Source organism: Myxocyprinus asiaticus, chromosome 42 (assembly GCF_019703515.2).
Source record: "Myxocyprinus asiaticus isolate MX2 ecotype Aquarium Trade chromosome 42, UBuf_Myxa_2, whole genome shotgun sequence".
Classification (NCBI taxonomy): domain Eukaryota; kingdom Metazoa; phylum Chordata; class Actinopteri; order Cypriniformes; family Catostomidae; genus Myxocyprinus; species Myxocyprinus asiaticus.
Genome location: NC_059385.1, coordinates 5,786,975 through 5,810,616, shown reverse-complemented (window position 1 = coordinate 5,810,616; position 23,642 = coordinate 5,786,975). Strand labels below are relative to the sequence as shown.

Here is a 23,642-nt window from a genome sequence, read left to right as displayed (position 1 = left end):
GAAATGGTGTTCGGACTTTAAAACTAGCATGCCAAACTATAAGTTACTCATAATTTGAAGTACTTCAACTACAGTCAAGCTACCTCCTTTTGGAATAGTTGGCTACAACATTTCTATAAATGCGCTATAAAAATTCCTCTGTTCGTTTAGAGCGACCTGTCCATACCGCCAAGAAAACATTGACTCGATGCAATGGTGTGAGTTGGGGCCGCGACTATCTGTTTTTTCGATCAACAAAAGACGGGGGGGATTCAGAAAGCTGTTTGAAAACAAAACGTTTGTTTTTGCAGTTCCCCCTCAGCTTTAAGGAGGCAACATATACAGTATCAGATGATATTGTTTATCATTTAATTATTTTCCGGCACAGAAACAATAAAGGCTTTTCTCAGTTGTGGTGACAGCATCAAACGTTTATTTTATTTAAACTAAATACAGCTAAAAAATTTGAATCTGTCCTTTTTATATCGCTGAGACGGAAACATAACAAACAAGTAGCTTTTAATTAAATATTTTACGAAATGCTTGAAATGCTGCGCAAGGACTAGAATCTGTGAATTGTTTTTTAATTGGTTAATTTACATGAACACATCCAGTTTAAAAGCACAGACTTTTGGAGGTAACTCTGTCACCCCCTTGAGTACTAGGGTTTGTTACCGCCACAGTAACTAAAGCACACGTTAAGCATGTTTAACTGGATTGTGCCTTGGCCAAGGGCTCACATCTGCGTACGTGTACATGTGTAACACATGTTTCTTGCCTTAGGAGAACGCATTTGATTATTCGCTCAGTTCTCGCAACTGTAAAGCTACGTGTGCAATCCGATGTGACATTAAACTACCTACACCTCTATTTGTTGGAAAAAGTAGCTTGTTATTGGAAAAGCTACACTGCTTTGAAAACGGCTGAACTACTATTACTTTACTGGAAATCACAGTCAAGTTAGTCGCGTCACTACTTGTTCTTTGTTATTCCCAACACTGCGCGATGAGCATATTTCTTGGAAGCCTACGATTATGCTAATAAATGGATTTATGAGAAACAAGTGTGGCATCTGTTTTTGAAGCCATTTTTTAAGACTTCCTCTTAAATATGAGCTTCGTTCTGTCACAAATACAGCGCAACTGCTAGCTCACCTCACCTACTGCTTCCTTTCTGCCTGACAGATGTTTAATTGCATGTCTCAGAAATAGTTATTTGAATCCTGAACTCCACTTGTGGCAGGGTGAGACCCAAAATTCGATCTTACAAAGATCTTAAAAATGAGTCGGTTTGAGATCGGCTAAGTGCTTCTAATTTGATATAAAAGTTGTTTTAAAATAATGCAGAATCTTAAATATTTTTTCTACAATTTATGTTATAACTGTTTATTTCCAGATTTTAATGAAAAAAAAAACAAATCCCATATTTTCAATAGGGCTGTGTATTGATGCATGTTTTCCAATTAGATTTGATTCTGATTTCAATACGATTTGTTTAGATTCCTATTCATTTGGGTGTATTGCAGTAATAACTGAACAGAATTTCTTTCATATGTAAGTAAAATGGACATTATAATTACTATATTTGTCCATGCTGCTCACATATGAAAGAAATTCTCAGCTAATGCTTGGCACATACTGAAAATAACTTGATACATTCCAAAATGATTAATTAAAAAAATTAACAACAGGGCCCAAACTATGCAGTTTACTTGCTTTTTACTTAACAAATTGAATTACTCAACATGACCAAAACTGAAGATAACTTTAAAGTAAAAGATTTTGGGATTGTAAGAATCAATATCGGGATTGTTCACGATTGCGATTAATTGGAAAATCGATATTTTTACCCAGCCTTATATTTCAGTGTGCTTTCAGACTTTTGGAGACCCAAAAGTCTGGAGTCTAGTAACTGGAGTGTTCTGAATTTTTTTGATCTGGGAAAATGAAACTCATAAATATTCCTATAATTGCTCTAATTCTCCAAAGTAGTGCTCTGATCTTTTTTATTTTTTTTAATAACGTTTCTTGTTCTTTTTTTATTTTTACATTTACAAATTACCTCCCACTGGTAGTTAAGCTAATAAGGTATATTCTATTTACATGTTTCATTTTTTTCTGATTATGCCAGTTTTTTTATGGAGCAGGTCTTTCTATTGTGCCAGCATATAAAAGTTTTCTCAAATATCCTCAGCATGATCAACTAAAGCACCATCTTACCTGATTATTGTAGCTACCTTATTAGAAGACGCTGTTGGATATAAACCTGTTTCTAATAAGGAAGAGCTTGTTTGCAGTGGAAGGATTTTTAAGACTGTGTGAATGCTTTGCTTGGACAAAACTCTTAACTTTTAATGAACTCCATTTCCCCCCCATAGTGAGGCTTATTAAAGCTCAGAAATATAAGTCAGCTTGACAAAAACAGAAAACTTTGAAAATTACTCTTAATCAGTGCTATGCATTTTTGCTCAACTTAATATGAAGACTGGGGCTAGTTGTCAAACTTTATACTCCAGTGAATATTTCTCAGGGTAAGTTTGTTTTTGAAAATCAGTTTCTGCATAGAGACCTACCTTAAAGTCTTGGCTAAAAAAAGAAAAGCTATTGAACATTTTCACTGTTATTGCCCTGGAAAAAAGATGCACATTATGGTAGTTTCTTCTTTTCTGAACCTAAGCTGTTGCAAAGAACCATTGAACCTTTATTTTGAAGAGTGTTCATTGAGGCTGTGTAACTTTCTTTCGACAGATGTGACGTTTAACATGTTGTCCTGTGTATGTTTGTTTAATTTCAGCCATTTTGTCCATGTGTTTTGTAGTACGCCACCGGACAAGCTTTGCTTAAAAGGCTACATGAGCCCTGTCACATCCTGAAATTAACAGGCTTAGAAGACCATAAATCTCATTTATTTTCCCTGTGACCTGATTTCTTCCAGTTCTTTGAAAAGCTCTCCTTAGTTCTTATAGACAGGTCCTGTGGGAACTGCTGCAGCTTAATCTTTTTTCTTCTCCATTTTATTGCTGAGGAAGCAGTTTCTGATATTCCAATTTTATCACAATATAGTAACAAAAGTGATTTTTTATTATTTATTTTTTTTGCTCAATTTTTACCGGCAGGACTTGCACATTTTGTTCTTTCCATCCTTGTTCATTAGTAACTTCAAAGTAAACTTGTCCAAGTTCTGCAGTTGGGCGAGTTGGATGCATTTAAGTCACACCACTTAAATGGACCCCAATACACATTTGGACTTAAGTCACTTAAAAAAATGTCATTGCATTAGAAACAAAATATCAAACCAAGTGGAATCTGCAAACAAATGATGTTAGATTTTCTCTCAGAACTTACTTTTCGGAGCTATTTTTGAACCAACAATTTTTGGTTCCAATTGGTGATTTTTAGTGGATGTATAAAGTGAGTTTCCCTCACGTTCACACAGGTGTCCTAGCAGAGTAATCACAGGTGGAGTTTATCACCTTACTATATATATATATATATATATATATATATATATATATATATATATATATATATATATATATATATATATTATTATTATTATTATTATTATTATTGTTGTTGTTGTTATATTATTTGAAACCTAACAAACTTTTTGTGTCAAATATTTTGCTTGAAATGTGTTGGTGCTACTTCAAAAGAAATGGTACTTGCTTTGATATTTAGTTATCTAATGCAGTCACATTTTTGGGTGAACTATCCCTTTAAGAGATTCACCTAGCAAGTGACAGCTTCAGTGTGTACATCTGCAACCTACAGACTCTAATTATCATCCAAAGACATCAGTAAATGTGACACTAAGGACACATGGCATGCAACTGATTAGAAGGAGCTTTATTACAATGCAGTCTTGACAGAAGTGGGGTGAACTGTACAACATTTTTGACTTGACCTACTTTTTACAGGCCAGCAAGCCTCTGGCGATATCATATTTGACTGGGTCACTGTAATCAGGACACAGTAAGAATTTACTCCAGTGTCATGACTTACTAGCTGCTGGTATGTATTTAACCTTTGCCTTCTGTTGATGGTTGTTCCTTCACTTTGTAATTTTAGAGAGAAGCCGACGGATGAGGCCAAAGCAGAGACGAGCAAAACTCCAAATGTCCAACTGAAACCAACAACCAGTGTGACAAACCCTGATCCAGATGACCTTTTTGATGATATATGACCTCAAAGGAGCACCATTTGTGAAAACATGACTCGAATACTGTTTGTAAGCTCTAGGAGTAAAAAAAATGATACTAAAAATTAAAAAGTTTATTTACAATAAATATGAATTAAATTAAAAACTACTTTTTTAACAACAAAAAAGGGGGGAAGCAAGAGGCATGTCTAAATAGATCAATTTTTAACTCTGTAAGTGTGAATAAATGTAATAAATTTGAGTAAAGAGGTCTTTTTCTAATTTCCAAAGAAATGATCTTGATTTCTGAATGGATTTGCATTATATAATTATCGCAAATACTGAGGGTTAAGGGATTTAATTAAACCACACTAAGAAAATATTATGTGTGTTACATTTATATAGTGCTTTTTCAGGCACTATACTCAAAGCACTTAACACAGTGAACTCTCCTCAACCAGTGTGCCACATCCACAGTGCACCAGTACACTCACCAGCTATTGGTGGAGAGGAAAGAGTAGAGTTTTAGAGCCAATTAATGGATGGGGATTATTAGGAGGCCATGATTGAGAAGGGCCAATGGGGGGAATTTGGCCAGAACACCAGGGTTACAACCCTACTCTTTACAAGAAGTGTCCTGGGATTTTTAATGACCACAGAGAGTCAGGACCTTGGTTTAAGGTTTCATTTGAAGGACAGTGCCTTTTTACAGTATAGTGTCCCCATCACTATACTAGGGCATTGGGACCCATATAGACTGCAGGGTGAGAACCCCCTGCTGGCCTCCCCAATACCACTTCCAGCAGCAATCATAGTTTTTCCCCAGGCGGTCTCCCATCCAGGTACTGGCCAGGCTCAACCCTGCTTAGCTTTAGTGGGCAACCAGTCTTGATCTACAGGGTGGGTGAGAGAGAGTGAGTGAGAGTGAGTATTAATGTGCAAAAATTCAGCACTGTACTTAAAAATCATGATTGCAACAGAAAAAGAATGTAATAATGCTATGCTAAAAAACTGACAATTGGTAACCATGTACAGTGAAAAATTACGTTTTATTTCACATGACAGTGCATGTCATTTTGCAGTTAAATATTGTAAAAAAAAAAAAATATATATATATATATATGATTTACATTAAAGTTAATAGTGAAAATTTTTATTTTACAAGGCAATACATGTGATTTTACAGTAAACTATTGTAAAAATTACAATGCAAAATAAAATTTGGGATTCCCAGAAGTCCCTGTATGACCCATCACATTTTATTATATTTTAGAACCGGTATGTTTCTTCATATTTTAGGTACCTTTTTATACTTTGCGTGTTTTATGTTAGCCTACATTTTATGTTGATTAGTTAATGTTTATCATTTTATTGTTACCTGTGTTACTATATGATAGTGTTTGTGTGCCCATTGCTCCTGAAACGGCCACCCTTGATGAAACTGAAGTCATCGTGTGGCATTTTTCTGTGTTGCTATGGTGGTTAACAGTAAAATACACAGGCACCAAACTGACATTGTGAAAAATGAATACTGTTTTTATTTATTTGTTGTTTTTGTTTTTTTTTCCCATGAATTTCTGACACAGCAGCCAGGTTTTCTTTCTTTTTTTTTTCCTTTTTTTTTTCTTACTGTAAATTAAACAGGATTTTTTTTATTTTATTTTTTAACATTAAAGACTAAAATATGATTACAAATGGTGAAAGAATTAATGACCAGTAACCTCACCTAAACTTTTACAATGTCCCTTATACATAGCCGGTATAGAAATTTTAACCTAGAATTATGTCAATTTTACCTATGATTTCAGGTTAGAAGTTGTATACCAAAAAGTTGTACACTTATCCTTTAAGTTCAGTTATCACCTACCCCATTGCAGTGGCTAAAACTGATGAATAGTGAATTTAGCCAGAGAAGGTAAAGGTACCTTCTATCCCCCGTGTGGAAAGCTCAAGCAAGCTCTTATGTCGGAGTTGGGCAGTTCACATGAGTTCACAAGAGTATTTCTGTCACCTTCACACCTCTTAATAACTACCAGCACCTTCTCCCGATCTGTGCTCTGTCAGACCGGTATAGTGAGCCGCGAATGCGTTTTTACGCACGAATCTGCGACTCCGGAGTGCGAACTGTATGTATCTGTTATCTGTATATTGAGTGTTGGGTTCACTTGGGAAAGTAAAACGAAGGCTTTCACTATCTGAAACGGTTTGGCGATCTGTTACAGATATTTTATGTGCAGTTGGACTGATACGTTTTGCGCGCAAATTGTCGCCGCGTCTCCTCTTTTGTGCTTCGTCCGTGATACTTATAACTTAGTTGCCCCTTTAAGAAACTTCTGCAGTATTACACTACATAGAAGCATCTAGTACTAGTTTTATTGGTGATGCAAATCCAGTTTGAAATCCAGTGAGCCGAACATCCCAGTTCCTCTTCTCCAGTATGAATCAGATTCATTTTGGGTGGGCACTCTCTGCCCCTCCTATAGTAACTGACGAAATCATGGGTAGACATATGGAATTTGAACTTTCTGCCGGCTCATGTCTTCATTCTTTTCGTTGGCACCAGGGAAAGTAAACGCTCTGAAGTCTGTTCATTGGTGTTAGAGCATTAGAAATATTTGCACTTTTTTTTTGTAGGATCCACACGGTTTCTCGAATTTGGAGAGTCGGGAATAGTAGAGACTGTCTACTGGAAAAAATAACAAGGTACGTTTATTAAACATTAATAATCATAATACGAATATTATTTTTACTATTTTATCATATAAGCACTTTATTAAAATTTTAATAACAAAAATTGTAACTAAATAAACCACAAGTCTGCAATCAATCAAGATACCTTTTTTTATTTAATTTTTTTGTATATATATATATATTTTTTTTAATAAATATTTTTTATAAATATATAAATTAGCAAGGGTAGAATATTAATTTGATCTGTTATTTCTAAGAGCTTGCTGAGTATAGATCATTTCACATGCACAAGATGTACAAGTTAGTTGTAGTTGATGTCCATTCCATCTTAGTGTTACCAAGAAGCTAAAGCAACTTTTTTACTATATGAATTTCTTGGAGTTGCATGTCATTTATACAAGATGTGATATTATTATTAGACAATATTTACTCGGTCTCCTTGTTTCTTGGTGGACTTTCTTGTACTCACAACAGTGCTTGTCTTTGGTGAACCTAAACACATTACTTCTGCGTTTGGCATTCTTCTCAATGGAAAGCCACTTACTATGATCTCATCATTATCTTTTTTTAATGCCAGTTCTGCCTTAATGTGGATAACAGAGAGTGTGATATCAGTGATGCCAACGTTTAGATAAGCTTTGGTTTCAGTGTGGGTTGCTCTGATTGATCTATCGTTATTACGCATATATAAGGTTTAGTGCGCAGTTCTCAAACTGTAGATTTTCACCGCATTTTTAATTATTAGAGAGTGGTCGTGAAGATGCTTGATGTATCGCTCTCTAGTGTTGGAGAATGTGTACTAAATGAGGGCGTGTAATACACTGTCATTGTCATTGTTTCAGTGTTTAAACCACAGTCAGGATTTGGATCCACCAGCTTTCACATTTAATGATCTTTATATTTATAAAGTATGAATATTTGTTTTTTCTCTAGTCTTGCTGGGACGATCATGTAGCTTATACTAAGAGCAAAAATATGCATATTTGTTGTCATTTACTATGAATAAATCATTTATAGACATGTTATAGATTGTAATAACACATGAATAGGCTAAAACAGTGTTCAAGAAAAAAATACATGCTTTAATAAAGCTTTATATTGAATTAGTGATGGAAGACAGGAAAGCAAGCAGATAGTGGGTGTATAAAGTCCTAGTTGGACCCAGAAGAAAGACATAGACAGGCATTAAACACAAACAATTTGCCATTCAACCCACTTTACGAATAAACTGTAGATGCCAATGCAAATAAAACTGATCAGAAATCAAATCTCATGGCTATTAACTATTAACTACTAACTATTTTTTTTTCTGTCAAAAATGAAAAGGTTTCATTTATTTATTTACAGATTTGAGATGTTATTGGACATTAAACATATCCTCTGGTTAGTCTGTGCCTGCAGTGCTATAACCCAGGATGGTAAGTCTTAAAATTTTGGTCTTATCCACTTTCACAACTTACATATTATAAAGATGCATTTCTGCTTTCTTTAGACTCTCCAGAGCTTTCATCTAGGCAGTTGTTGTAGGCTGACCTCCAGTGTGTTGCTTGCTAAATGATAACTTCCTGTCTGCTAAATTACTACTTACTACTGTATGAAAGATGATTACGGTGCAACTTTGTGTGGAGGCTTCTTGAAGTTAAACAAATTAGCATTCAACTGCAAGATTTTTGTGTTATAATCTTAAATGTCTTTAATCAATGTTTAAAACATTAACTAAACTACATAAATATTTAATTTCATATCATACTGACATACTTAGACTACCAGTAAAGGTTTGGACACAATTGGGTCTGTCAAGAAAATATCCTAGTCATATTTAACCCCCAGATAATATAAATAATTAAATAAATAAATAAATAAAAATAATAAAACAGAAGTTACAGTTTTCAATAAGAAAATGGAAATTACATTTAGGACCATAAGATTTTTTTGCATTGTGACGTTATTTTAAGGACACTTGAGCACATTTTACTCACTAATTCTCATTACAGTAACTCATCCAGATGGTTTATAGTACTATTCCCGTTGTTTTAATGCTAATTCTCATTATCGTCACAGTTCTTACTGTACATTGCAGTATATTTTTAAATTAAAATAAGCGAAAATGAAAGAAGGTACCAAAGGAGTGCTACTATGCATAATAAGTATAATAAATACTTTACAATAATATCTATATAAACTCAGCAATAAAGAAACATCCTCTCACTTTCAACTGCTTTTATTTTCAGCAAACTTAACATGTGTAAATATTTGTATGAACATAAAAAGATTCAACAACTAAGACATAAACCGAACAAGTTTCACAGATATGTGACTAACAGAAATGGAATAATGTGTCCCTGAACAAAGGGAGGGTCAAAATCAAAAGTAACAGTCAGTATCTGGTGTGGCCACCAGCTGCATTAAGTATTGCAGTGCATCTTCTCCTCATGGACAGCACCAGATTTGCCAGTTCTTGCTGTGAGATGTTACCCCACACTTCCACCAAGGCACTTGCAAGTTCCCAGACACTTCTGGGGTGAATGGCCCTAGCCCTCACCATCCGATCCAATAGGTCCCAGATGTGCTCAATGGGATTGAGATCCGGGCTCTTCGCTGGCCATGGCAGAACACTGACATTCCTGTCTTGTATGAAATCATGCACAGAATGAGCAGTATGGCTGGTGGCATGTCAGGATGAGCTTGCAGGAAGGGTACCACATGAGGGAGGAGGATGTCTTCCCTTTAACGCACAGCGTTGAGATTGCCTGGAATGACAACAAGCTCGGTCCGATGATGCTGTGACACACCGCCCCAGACCATGACGAACCCTCCACCTCCAAATCGATCCCGCTCCAGAGTACAGGCCTCAGTGTATTGCTCATTCCTTCGACATAAACGCGAGTCTGACCATTATCCCTGGTGAGACAAAACCGTGACTCGTCAGTAAAGAGCACTTTTTGCCAGTCCTGTCTGGTCCAGCGAAGGTGGGTTTGTGCCCATTGGCACAAACCCACGTTGTTGCCGGTGATGTCTGGTAAGGACCTGCCTTACAACAGGCCTACAAGCCCTCAGTCCAGCCTCTCTCAGCCTGTTGTAGACAGTCTGAGCACTGATGGAGGGATTGTGCGTTCCTGGTGTAACTCGGGCAGTTGTTGTTGCCATCCTGTTCCTGTCCTGCAGGTGTGATATTCGGATGCACCGATCCTGTGCAGGTGTTGTTACATGTGGTCAGCCACTGCGAGGACGATCAGCTGTCCTTCGTGTCTCCCTGTAGCGCTGTCTTAGGCATCTCACAGTACGGACATTGCAATTTATTGCCCTGGCCACATATGCAGTCCTCATGCCTCCATGCAGCATGCCTAAGGCACGTTCACACAGATGAGCAGGGACCCTGGACATCTTTCTTTTGGTATTTTTCAGAGTTAGTAGAAAGGTCTCTTTAGTGTCCTAAGTTTTTATAACTGTGACCTTAATTGCCTACCATCTGTAAGCTGTTAGTGTCTTAACGACAGTTCCACAGGTGCATGTTCATTAATTGTTTATGGTTGATTGAACAAGCTTGGAAAATATTGTTTAAACCCTTTACAATAAAGATCTGTAAAGTTATTTGGATTTTATTTTTACATTTACTTGACAGGTTCCATGAGAATCACCCACTTACACATTCTTTTTTTAATTTATTTTTTTCTATATTTTAGAATAATAGTTGTCATCAAATCTATGAAATATCATAAACGGAAGCATGGAAATTTTGTGGAGACAAAACATGTTAAAGGAATCGAAACTATCTAATATTTTAGTGTTTTCAAGGTATGCACCCTTTGCCTAGATGACAACCCTGCACACTCTAGTATTCACAACTAACTTTATGAGGTGCATCCTGAGATGCTTTTTAAATAGCATTAGAGAAACATACAGTAAATTCAGACTTGCATCATGAACGTTCAGAGTTGCGATCTCTGTCCAAGCTGCACTTTTATGTATGTTGTCATTTGTTTGTAAAAGCTTACAAAAGATTTTCTGCTCATGAGATCATTTGATGTGTCTGTAAGCAAATGTCAGCTCTTGGGTTCCTCGTTTTAAGTCTCCGCCATCGTTCTCCACCTGTTCTTCATCTGTTTCCTTTTCCATACACAGCCCGCAGGATGAAGGTAGAGAAGAGTCCTCCAGTATGGGGCTCCCTGGCGGAGCAGGTGGTGTTGCCCTGCCATTTCTCCATCCTACCACCCCCTACTGGCACCACCATCATCTCCAGCACCACAACAGCTGCTGCGCCCATGGCCTCCAGCGCCCACCTCGATCATCTCCGCATCAAGTGGACTAAACTGGAGGGCGATACGGAAATCACGGTGCTGGTGGCCCAGAATGGTTTCATCAAGATCGGGCAGGAGTTTAAGGACAGGGTTTCAGTGCCCAGCCACCCTGAGGACATGGGCGACGCATCTCTGACAGTAGTGAGGCTCAGAGTCAGTGATGCGGGAGTCTATCGCTGTGAAGTTATGCATGGCATTGAAGACACTCAAGATTCAGTCTCCCTGGATGTCAGCGGTAGGTGTTGCTATACGAAAGCACATGCTCAAAGGGATAGTTCACTCAAAAATGAAAATTCTGTCATCATTTAATCACCCACCCATGTTGTTCCTAACCAGTATGACTTAGTTTCTTCTGTGAAACATAAAAGAAGACCTTGTTAGAGAATGTTAGAGACTGAAAGCATCAGTCACCATTCACTTTCAAAGACGAAAAATGCAATGAAAGTGAATGGTGACTAAGCCTTTTTTTTTTCTCTCCTTTTGTGATACATGGGTGAGTAAATGATGCCATAATTTTCATTTTTGGGTGAATTATTCATTGAACGTCAACATGAAATTAAAATTGACCATACTTCAAGTAATGGACCAGCCCCATTCAGTCTTACTGTTACTGTGATTTTAAATGAGGGACGAGACAATATTGTTTTTGTGGTAATTAACATTATGCCACAAATGCTGTTAACTGAGCTAAACTTGTATTGAACCCAGAATATCCCTTTTCTGGTCTTTGCATGATCCACTGGTATGTTACTGTAAGTAAAAAACACAATTCTTGTAATCTTTTGTCAAAATGTAATAACTTACTCTGCCTCTGAATTGACTTTTCCCTTTTTGCTGACATCACCAAGCCTTCTTACTCTGTTTTTCAACCCCTCTCCTCCAATCACCTAGCTCCATTCTGGTATGACACGCCAACTTTTCTGTGAAAATCCTCTCATGATTTACTTACCTTTAAGCCATCCCAGACCTTCTTCAGCAGAACCGAAGTGAAGATTTTTGTAAGCAGATTTCAGCTCAGTTTGTCCATACAATGCAAGTATACGGGTGCCATTGGGCTGCTGGCTGTTTGATGGTCCAAAAGGCATATTTAGGCAGCATAAAAGTAATCCACACGACTCCAGTCGATCAACTAACGTCTTCTGTAGCAAACCGATAGGTTGGTATAAGAAACAAATCGATAATTAAAATGTTTTGAACTTTAAATCGTTGCTTCCGGCCAGAGCTGTATTTCTGTTTGAAATGAACTAACTCTCGCGTGACTTTCTTTCCTCTGTTGTATACAAAGCATGCGCTTCCAACTTTTTGCGTGAAAGTGCCATTGCGCTTACGTCACTGATGCGTCGACTGCTGACAGGAAGCGATTTTTTAAAGTTAATAAAGTTTAATAAAATCAGATCCAAGACACATTTGCCTTTGGTTTGAAATCTGATTAAATGCGTTTCATTCGTGATGTGACATATACAGTATATAATGTATACATACAGTATATCATCATACACTGTGCATTATTGAATAGTAAATGAGTCAGTGTTTTCGAACACAACATATGTTTGAAAGTGTACAATACAGTTGTAGGTGAACTGTGTTATTTCTAGCGCCTCTAGTGGCACTAAATGGAGTTGCAAAAGTAACGACTGTTTACAAACAGTTTTCCCAAAAACTCCCCTGTCTGCCATTGGTTGGCCAGAAGGATAGTCCCGCCCCAAACTCATGCCATTTGTTGAGCCAGTGTTGTTGTGTCAGGCTAGTCAGGACATTTAATCAAACTGAGCAGTTTTGTGATAGTGCCGCATAGCCAGCTTTTACACTTTCCTGACCAAGCAATCAACATTTGAATGTCTTCATATAATGGCTCTGCATATTAAGCTGGGATTGGGGGAAGTATTTTAACATAGAAAAACACTTTAATGCCACAATCTCTCCTGTGCATTGTGAATTCAGTGGTGGTGCTTAAGTAATACTATGGCAACTTATGTGGATATACCAGATTTTGGGTACACTGTCTGAATGGATCTGATTTCATCAAAAGATCAGATTTGAAAAAACTAATCAAAATTGGGTGCAGTGTGAACTTAAGAACATCATTTGTCAGCAGAACTGGCTGTTATGAGAGACAATGGCCTTTAGTTAAGAGTAACATTTCGAAATATACTGTAAAAAGAAAGAGTTAAAATAAGTGTTTAAGGAGTGGAGTGATATAGACAGTTAAGACTGAAGAAATTTGTCTGCTGTTTAGTGCTGTGAGAGTGATTGTTATTCTGATCATGTTCAGTCTTAGACACGACAGGTCCCGAAATAGCTGAACAATTCAATGATTCTTCATTTTTGCCAAACAACAGCTTGTTGTTGTGGTTGCAACTTCCAAGCTCTTTTACAAAGGCAGGCTTTTGCAAATATAGCAAATCCTCACATACTTTTTTTTTATTATTATTATTTTTATTTAACTTTTTTTCATTAAATCTTGGGAGGGCATGATCACATTTGCAGTTGCCAAGTATTCTAAACATTATGATAAAAAAATAAAATAAAAAAATAATAATTTACATTTTTGTAGCACCTTTCAAAAGCTCTAGGTCGTTTCACTAGCAAATGCCAGTACAAGCAAATCACATTCATTCATTATATTCAAATGAATACTGGCAAAAGCATTGGCAAAATGTAATCATCTGGCCAAAGTGCTTAAACAACAAACACTGGCGAAATTAAACATATCACTTCATTTCTATCAAGTGAATCATATTGATCAAAACTTTTATGGTGTTCTTTTCGTGTTTGACAATTTTCACACAACAACAACAACAAAATTGCTCTTTATGGTTTGATTTGCTCAACATTGTCAATGCTGTTGGCACATGATTTATGTTGTCACATTTTCAGAATTTCACCAGCATTGCTCATGTATTTTCACAGGTGTTGTGTTTCATTATCGGACCAACAGCAGTCGCTACAGTTTAGATTTTGAGCATGCCAAGCAGGCCTGCGTTGATGTGGGTGCAACCATTGCCACGTCTGAACAGCTAAATTCAGCCTACGAGGACGGATTTGACCAGTGCGATGCCGGATGGCTGGCGGACCAAACCGTCAGGTGATTTTTAGCTACAGACCCTTTGAACTGTTTGATTATATAGAAAGTGGAAAGAATTGTCTAGAATTAAACCTGCATCTCCTAAATGAGCACCACAACTCAAAATTATTGGAAACCAGACATGGGTTCACTTTTGGCATAGCATTATCTGTGTTGTGCACAATCATGTTATCTACGTTGTTGATATGAAAACCACATCTGGGATTGTTCTTACAGATATCCAATAACAAAGCCACGGGAAGGTTGCCATGGAGATATGATAATGAAGCCAGGAGTTCGAACATACGGAATCAGAGATCCCTCTGAGACTTATGATGTGTACTGCTATGTAGGAAAACTTCAGGGTAAGTTTGGAAATCAGCTACCGGGGCCTGGGTAGCTCAGTGAGTAAAGACGCTGACTACCACCCCTGGAGTCGCAAATTTGAATCCAGGGCGTGCTGAGTGACTCCAACCAGGTCTCCTAAGCAACCATATTAGCCCGGTTGCTAGGGAGGGTACAGTCACATGGGGTAACCTCCTTGTGGTCACTATAATGTGGTTCGCTCTCGGTGGGGCACGTGGTGAGTTGTGCATGGATGCCACGGAGAATAGCCTGAAGCCTCCACACGTGCTATGTCTCCATGGTAACGCGCTCAACAAGCCATGTGATAAGATGTGCGGATTGACGGTCTCAGACGTGGAGGCAACTGAGATTCGTCCTCCGCCACCCGGATTGAGGTGAGTCACTACACCACCACGAGGATTTAGAGCGCATTGGGAATTGGGCATTCCAAATTGGGGAGAAAAAAAAAGAAATCAGCTACCGACATAAAACATTTCCCATATAGAGACTCTGACTCTGTTCCAAATCTACCTTGCTATCTACGGTCTACATGTACATTTATTAATTTAGCAGATGCTTTTATCTAAAGCGACTTAAAAATATGGAATGCAGCAAAAGTGAATCATAAGGAGGCAATAATATGAGAAGTGCTGCAATATAAAGTTTCAATTTGCTCAAAGTGCAATTTTGAACAAAGAAAGTGCATTGCTTTATGCAAGACATAATAATCTGGAAAATGTGTGTTAAATGGTTGAAGCTGCTGTTGTAACAACTTTCATAAAAAATATTTTTTGTTTTTTTGGGGGGATTTTCCCCCTTTTTCTCCCAATTTGGAATGCCCAATTCCCAATATGCTTTTTTTTTTTAAAGTCCTCATGGTCGCGTAGTGATTCGCCTCCGGGTGGGGGAGGACGGATCCCAGTTGCCTCCGCGTCTGAGACCGTCAACCCGCGCATCTTATCACGTGGCTTGTTGAGTGCATTGCCATGGAGACACAGCAACCACGCTCAACTCACCATGCGCCCCACCGAGAACGAACCACATTATAGCGACCACGAGGAGTTTACCCCATGTGACTCTACCCTCCCTAGCAACCGGGCCAATTTGGTTGCTTAGGAGACCTGGCTGGAGTCACTCAACTTTCATAAATTGAAGTTTTCAACTTATAATTAGTGTAATTCCAACATGATATGAATGCGTCATAACCCTCAAAGCTGATCCAATAAAGTGTCGTGATTGCATTTCGCTAAGCTAATGGCTCGTCACTCTAATAAGCTAAAAAAAAAAAATACACAGCACAATGAAATAATAGGCAAAGACATCCATTTTTAATTAGATGGAACAAATTCTTATCAATATGTTTCCATATGCAATAAAATACAGTTATATTTAAAATGGACTTTTACTCTGTCCACCATCTTGGATGAAAGTTTTCACTGAGATTGCTGTAATGGCAAATGATTTGTCCGCAAAGGATGTTTGCAAGGCTTCCTTAAAATTTGCACTTATTTAGGTAGCTTATAAATTCAGCTGTTTGGAACAGCCTGTGCATCTGGAGCGCATCTACAGAAAGATGCCTGAAATGTTGTCTAGGTAGGCAGCTCACTAGTTTGTGGAACTGAGCCTGTAGAATATAGACAACGTGAACTGAAAGACAAAACATGATGTGTAACATTGTATGGACGTATGTGTTTCTGTTCTCAGGTGAGGTGTTTAACCCAGCAGTTAATACTAAGATGACTCTTGATGAAGCCAGGGAGGCGTGTGAGAGAGAGGACGCAGTTTTAGCAGCACCAGGTCACCTGCATGCAGCCTGGAGGGAAGGTATGGACCGCTGCGACTTTGGCTGGCTGTCGGACGGCAGCGCCCGCTACCCTATCTCTGTACCAAAAAAGCAGTGCGGCAGAGGACAGCTGGGTATCAGGACTATGTACCGCTTCCTCAATCAAACAGGATTTCCCTTACCGAGTGAGAAGCTTGGAGCTTATTGTTTCAAAGGTATGACTTCATGAGATGCTTAAATTTTTGTCATTATTTGCACAATGTATATTGTACAAAATGGATAGCTTTGGCTCATTTCGGAAGTCCTAATAGAACAGCCAAAATATGCACAACTGTGACCGCAAATCAAATTAATTCTATATTAATGCACTAAGTTAATATGCTACAGTTTGGCTAATGAATATAATCGCAGAAGAATTGTTTATTAGTGGCAAGCATCACTATTATTATTGCTCATACGCATTAGGGGCTTGTTCTAAACCCCAATCCCTAAGTATAATGCATAACTCATCCTACAATGTTTGTTCCACAAACATTTTCCCCAAAACTCCTCCTATTACCAGTAGGGGGTGTTATTTAGTGTGTTATTGCATTGAAAAAAGCTAGATGCAGTGCAATAAACAGAACAGGGTGCAGGTATCTCGAGACTCGTATTTTTAAGTTGAAGTTATTTTTTTAAGGGAATATTCCAGGTTTAATACAAGTTAAGCTCAGTCAGTAGCATTTGTTGTATAATGCTGATTATCAACAAAAATAATTTTGAATTGTCCCTCTTTTTCTTTAAAAAAAAAGAACAACAAATATTGAGTTTACTATGAGGCACTTACAATGGAAGTGAATGGGGCACATTTTGGAGGGTTTTAAGGCGGAAATGTGAAGCCTATCACTGTGAAGGCACTTACATTAATTATTATATTAAAACTCATGTATTATTTGGGCTGTAAAGTTGTCAAAATCGTTGTTTTATGGTCATTATAGGGTTTTAGCTTTTACAACATTACATTGTCATGGCAACAAAGTTGAAAAATGGCATATAACTTTACACAGAAAAGGTTAGTAAGTAATTTTATAATACTAAAATCATGTTACCACGTATATTGTTTACATGTAGTGGTAACACTTTTGAAACGTTTGAGGATTGGCACCATTCAGTTCCATTGTTAGTTCCTCACTGTGACCCAGATTTCTGCTTTTTTAATGAAAAGGAGGGATGACTAAAAATAAATTTGTAGGTAATTAACATTATACCACAAATGCTGAGTTTAACTTGTATTGAACCGGGAATATTCCTTTAGCTTGGCACGCCGTCTAAAAATGTGTCGCTTCTGCGCGAGATGCCAAAAAAGCAGTGAGATGTGCCGCATTGGTCAAAAACGCAAAAAAACTCCTTTGGTGTTTAGCTGACCAAACAGATAGTCCTGTCCCCAGACTCATGCAATTGGTTGTGCCCGTGTTGCTGCGTCAGGCTGGTTGGGATGCTCAAACAAATGTTTTGTTTTGGTAGTGCCACAGTGTTACACTTTTCGAGAAAATCAACTTTCGAATGTCTTGTAGTTGTCTCTGCATTTTAACCTCAAAAAAACATTCAACAAATGACACACTTCACCTTTAACTACATAGACATGTGCGTTCTACATTTCATCCTACATTTCCCCCATCACATATATTGTTTTTATTACGCAGGGAGGTTTCTGTTTTGCTGTGATATTGTAACAGCTGTTACTGAGAGACTCTGGGTTGACTTTCCCCTTCTCTTGTAGCTGGGTGGAAGAAGCATAAGCATTCTCTCCTGGGAATCCTCACATTTTAGCCCCTCATCTGCCAAACCTCTGTCCTACATCTAGCTCAAATATGTGCCATAAAATGGCAAACTAACTGACCTGTTTTCAGGTCACTTGCTGTGCCCAGACCACCTATGGCCTTTGAACCTTGTATGTATCCCACTGGGGGTTGTGTAAACTTGCTCTCTGCACAACCTCAATTGTCACTACTGAAGGAAAATGGAAACAGGCCAAACAAAGGCAGCGGTTAACATGCGCTTAATCCAATTTTACATCAAGTATCTCCTTTTCACCCCCTACCTCTTGGGAATTTGTGGCTTTCCTGTTAGCTGCGGTTTGTTTCATGAAACTGGTCTTGAAGCACTTCTCATAAATGGGCTTCCACTGCAGAGTACCGCAAAACAAACAAAAGCGCTCTGGGTAGGCCAGGAAAAGAGCGCGGAAGGCAAGAGTGCCCCAATATAATATACAAACAAGGGTTTGCTTGGGGATGTGGCTTCCTCCTGTGCTTTTATAGCAGAAAAAGATGCCTCGTGTTTTACACCAGAGATGACTGCAGAAAAAGAGGACATGTTCCTAACGTCGAACAGCTGGCTGTTTGTCACACTGAGCAACTGAGAGACAAAGAAGCAGAGATACTGTACCATCATAGCCCTTTCATTAGTGTGTAGCTTAAAGAAAGTTGAAGACAGATCTACAGATGGATAAACCAAAGAAAAAATAAAAGAGGGAGAAAGAAGGCAGGCAAGAAAGGAGAGAAGGGTGTGGGCCTTTGTCTGTCCACAATGCTTTGCATAACTTCAGCATTATTCAGTTGTTCTGCAAGATGAAATGTAGTGGTTACTAAAACTGATTCAATAAATGATCTAAAAATGATCAAATACTTTAAATGGCAGAAAAGAGTTACTAAGGTGGTTGCTTTAAAAGCATATTTGTTACAAATTACTACATGCAAATGAAGACAAGAGAAAAGCAATACAGATAGACTAGATAATGCCAGCAAAACAATTTTACCATTTAAATGCACTGTTTTATCTTAGAAAGAATAATAATGGCTAAGTTTCCATGAAATGAAAGCACAATGTTCAGTTGTAGTCATTGTAGTATATTTCTTTTGTTGTAAATTATCAATTGTAATCCTGCAAGTAATCCACATTTTTTTCCAAAGTGGATTGATTTTCTGATTACATTTTTAAATGTAACTGTAGTTGAATACAGTTACCTTTTTTGTATCTTGATTACTCCCCAAACCTGGTGTTGATTAATATAAAAAATGTGTGCCATCGCATAAACCACCATACTGTCGGTTCAATGCATTCGAGAACATGCATTAAGGACATGAAATGAAGTGTTAAAAAATGTATACTGTATGTTTCCAAGTATAAGTATAAATGACTCTACTGCATGCAGCCAAATGGCTGGCTGCCAAACTTGCCATCATGAATGGGTTTGCTGTGGTGTTGAGATCTTAGTGCATTTTCCTTTGCAAGAAAATCTTTGACCATCTGAGCAGACCTTTGGAAACCCATCAACAAGTCTGTCATGACCACAGCATCTAACCTAGAGGGGTGAACATTATTGAGTCAGAAGTTACAAGAGTTTAAATTTTTATTATGGTCAATAAAAAGTAGGGCTGCAACTAATGATTATTTTGATAATCGATTAATCTAACGATTATTAGAACGATTATTCGACTATTCGGTGATTATTGCAACGATTAGTCATTAGCTCTTAATCGATTATTCAGCTTGTGTACTAAACGTGCTTACTAATAATAAAGAGGAAAAAAATAATCTTTTAAAATACCTCTAAATGACATTCACTGAATTAAAGGGGAAAAATACTTTTTATTAAGTTTAATTCAGTAAAGAAATCCACTGCAAATAATCATATTGTTATCAAGTGTTTTTGTCTTGTTTTCCATTTAAAATTGTCTAAAAATCCTTAAAACAAGATACATTTACTTGAGAAGCAACATATAAGATATTTAGACTTGCTTTAAGAGAATGTATCTTAAATATAAGTGTATTTTGTATATGTGTATTTTTTCACTTGGTTATACTTCTGCGAATGAGGTAAAGACAAAATATACTTATATTCAAGATCTATTCTCTAAAAGCAAGTCTAAATATCGTATATGCTACTTCTCAGGTGAATGCATCTTTTTTTTAAAGGAGTTTTAGATATTTATATTGGAAAACAAGCCAAAACAAAAACTAATCAATAAGTATTTTGTTGCAGTGTATAATGGGGCGAAGATACCCTCTCTCACCTTTCTGTTCACTTCAATCCATCTTTAACTCACAAAAAAACGAACTCTCTCTTATTAATAAAGCTGTGTATTGCCAATTTCCAAAATGCACAGTGACATATATTATGATTCAATAAGTCGAAAGCCATCATGTTATAATCTAGCTGCATTAAGCGTGTGCACTTGAGGGATGTGTCTCCGTGACAGAGTGTGCATCAGCCGGGTGAAGTTTCCCTCCCCTTTAGATTGGGACACTTTGCGCAACTCAAAGAAGAGGCGCTCACTGCACAGAGATATGCCAGTTTTGGAGTTTGTAGTTATTTACATGATCTGCTTCCATATTATTTGAACTTTAATAAAGCTATAACGCATTAAATATAACTGCATTTAAGATGTAATGCTGGGGTGTCTACTTTAAAGAGCTCCGGCTCCGCTTATTCCACAACGAGAGTGCTTCTGTATTTACTTAATTTGTAATTTTGCAGTATAATTCCCTCATAATTTGTGATCTACATCACCTGAAGCTTTTTGTAAGGTTTAGAGTGCATCTGGACTGTGAGCTATGTAATTCTTCCTCTCCTCAGTCAGGCGTGAACTGCAGTGCTGCTCTCACGTGTCATCAATAGAGTTTAATGGGATCTCATGTTGCATTAAATAAGATCAAACAACTATTTGGGAACAAAACATTTTGTCAACAATTTTTTATTGTCGACATTGTCAATAACGTCGACTAATCGTTTCAGCACTAATAAAAAGTTAGACCTGTATCAGTGTTAGCATGAATGTTTTAAGGTTTGATTCATCACTTGTGCAAAAGCAAAGACTTTGGCACCTATTTCATAAAATATTCTTATTGCTTTTATTCAAGAATATTTACCTGCTGTAGTCAACATGTGTTCAGAACACATGCAACCAAGCCAAAACATTTCTGGAAAGGAAACTGGAGTTTCAAAATAAATATAAACTGTCAAGTTCTACCCTGTCATACACAGTACGTCATTTTCCTAAAATAACTCATTACCAGCCAAAAGATCCAAAGAAATGCTTAGACTATTCTGCTATTGTTGGCATTGAAAGAAATTCCATGACTAAATTACCAGGACTGTGCTGCCAGTGATTGTACTAACATGGTCAATGGTAATACACTGATTGTTCCTCATTTTGGATAAACCTACCAAGCTTAACTTAAAACATGTACCTTTTAAAGTTGATTTAAAGGTTATTTCAATTGTAAAATGCTTTCTCCTATCCCAGTTTTATGTGTAATTATAGTAAGCCATTCGTAGGTTGACTTAACAAAGAAAGGAAAAAACACATTGATCTGTTTCTTTGAGGAGATGGATATGTTAACTTCTGGCTCAACCAATGGCATGATTTTGGGGCAGGACTACATGTTTGTCCAAACAACAAGAGGAAGAATGTTTGAAACACCTGTCTGCATGCTATTTATTTTTGCAATTCCGTTTGTTGCCACTAGTGGTGCATAAATTGCACACTTCACTTTAGGGTTCTTCAAATTAAAATAACATCTTTCCTCTCTCTGTTTTTTTTTTTTTTTTTTCAGCAAGGGAGCCCACAACAGCTCCTACAACTGTGCCAACAACAGAGACTACAACAGCTCTATTTCCTTTGGTCACACTTCCAGTCTCTTCCATTAGAGCAACCCCTTCTACGCAAGCCCATGACTTCACAGATGAGCCATCATCCATGTTTTCTGCAAGAATTGCTCCACGCCACAAAGCCACCCCTGAGGCCTACCCATCTGCTGAAGCCATCACTTCTGCCCCAACTGAAGAAATCCCATTCAAAGACTATGAAGATGGGAACAGTGCCTTGGTGCAAGCACTACCCCATGCTGTTGATTCTCTCTTACCTGATCAGCTACCCTCAATCCCTACTGCAACTGGAATGCCCCCATATCCAGATCCTTATCAAGATTCATTGTTCTCCATTCAGCTACCCCGTCAGCCCACTACAGGAAGCAGACACCCTGGGATGGATACTCCTCATGGGGAATACAATGAGAGTAGCGCAGTGGGTAGCAGCAGTGGGAAAATGGACACTCCTGATAATGTCATTCCTACTTTGCCTACTGTGTTTGTTATGGTCAACCAAGAAGATACAGCAAAACCAGCCATCGTGTACAAAGAGGATGAAACCACAGCAAACACAACTCAAGAAGGGTTGGTCATTGCAGAGTCCACCATGATAACACCACATTTAAGTGAAGCAGTCATAAATGGTGAGAACACGGAAATTAGAAAGAATACTGACATTCCACTGGACATGAAAAACCAGCCTCCACTCCATATCCTCATAGTCAACTTCCAAGACAAAAACCACTCAGGTAAGACTCACCTCTAGGAGATGTCACATTTTTAGTGCAATTTCATTTGCATTTGGAAGACATTTTATCCAAACCAGCTTGTTTTTGTGCATGCCATTACATTTCTCAAACGGTCAATCCTTAGCCTTTCAAAATATATGCGCACTATGACTGTTTTGTGATACTCTTTATGACAGTCAAAGCTAGCTGCATGTGCAGATGACTTGAACAGACTCAAACTGTCCGTGTGTCTAGAAAAACTGGGCTGCACGCAGCAATGTACTATGCTGATGACGACATTTGCATAACGTACACTGTGCATGAGACATAGGGGCACACGGTAAACTGAAGTTTACTTTGGCCTTTACAGTGCACACAAGTATTATTTTATTTGTATGTGTGTTGTGTCAGAATTTAACCCATGATCTTGGCACTGCCAGTGCCATGCTACAGGAACACAATTAAATATGTTGAGTTAAGTTGATGTAGGAAGATAAAGTGAATAGCTTTACCAGTGAGTTTTCTCTCGTGTACCTGTAGCTCAACTGGTAGAACATTGTGCTTTCAACGTCAAAGCTATGGGTTTGTTTCCCAGAGAACACTTACTGAAAAAAGATATACCTTGAATTCACTGCATGTCACTTTGGATAAAAGCATCTGCCAAATTAATAAATGTAAATGCTTTTAAAGCAGCAAACAGAGCCAAGAAATTCTGGATTATTGGTTGTTAAGCATTCAATCAAGTTTTCAGGTGATTGTTTCCTTCCAAACAAGACCACTGTGCTCACATGACCCAAATTTGCTTGTCCTGTCATTTTTCGGTACACTAATGTTCTGTGATTGTTGCTTGTCCAAAGCAGCATGCAGTTAGTGAGATGCAAATGAATGCAGATCTTGGCTGAAGAGTGGCCAGGCTTGGCTCTGTCCAGCTGTCCAGTGCTGTCTTTCAAACCTGGCCTCTGTTGTCTTTTGATTAAATGCAGTT

General features: G+C 37.7%; 2 protein-coding genes and 1 long non-coding RNA gene across 10 annotated transcripts in view; 2 read left to right on the top strand and 1 right to left on the bottom strand.

Annotated features, from left to right (window-relative positions):
- The window catches only part of xrcc4 (X-ray repair complementing defective repair in Chinese hamster cells 4), a 55,251-nt gene extending 49,544 nt beyond the window's left edge, over nucleotides 1-5,707 (top strand). Inside the window, exon 8 of the mRNA XM_051683902.1 lies at nucleotides 4,050-5,707. Coding sequence (XP_051539862.1) covers nucleotides 4,050-4,164 — 115 coding nt within the window. The 3' untranslated portion in view covers nucleotides 4,165-5,707. The remainder of the gene's footprint in view (nucleotides 1-4,049) is intronic.
- LOC127432640 (uncharacterized) overlaps nucleotides 1-23,642 on the bottom strand; it is a 137,104-nt gene that overhangs the window by 59,083 nt on the left and 54,379 nt on the right. The window lies entirely within an intron of this gene.
- The window catches only part of vcanb (versican b), a 30,827-nt gene continuing 13,708 nt past the window's right edge, over nucleotides 6,524-23,642 (top strand). For 4 of the 8 annotated variants that reach the window (XM_051683777.1, XM_051683779.1, XM_051683778.1 and 1 more), the window contains exons 1-7: nucleotides 6,526-6,822; nucleotides 8,158-8,228; nucleotides 10,933-11,343; nucleotides 14,019-14,193; nucleotides 14,410-14,537; nucleotides 16,222-16,515; nucleotides 21,896-22,678. In XM_051683777.1, coding sequence (XP_051539737.1) covers nucleotides 8,165-8,228; nucleotides 10,933-11,343; nucleotides 14,019-14,193; nucleotides 14,410-14,537; nucleotides 16,222-16,515; nucleotides 21,896-22,678 — 1,855 coding nt within the window. In that variant the 5' untranslated portion in view covers nucleotides 6,526-6,822; nucleotides 8,158-8,164. Of the gene's footprint in view, nucleotides 6,823-8,157; nucleotides 8,229-10,932; nucleotides 11,344-14,018; nucleotides 14,194-14,409; nucleotides 14,538-16,221; nucleotides 16,516-21,895; nucleotides 22,679-23,642 lie in introns of all 8 variants that reach the window. The other 4 variants (XM_051683781.1, XM_051683780.1, XM_051683775.1 and 1 more) reach the window with 3 other exon arrangements.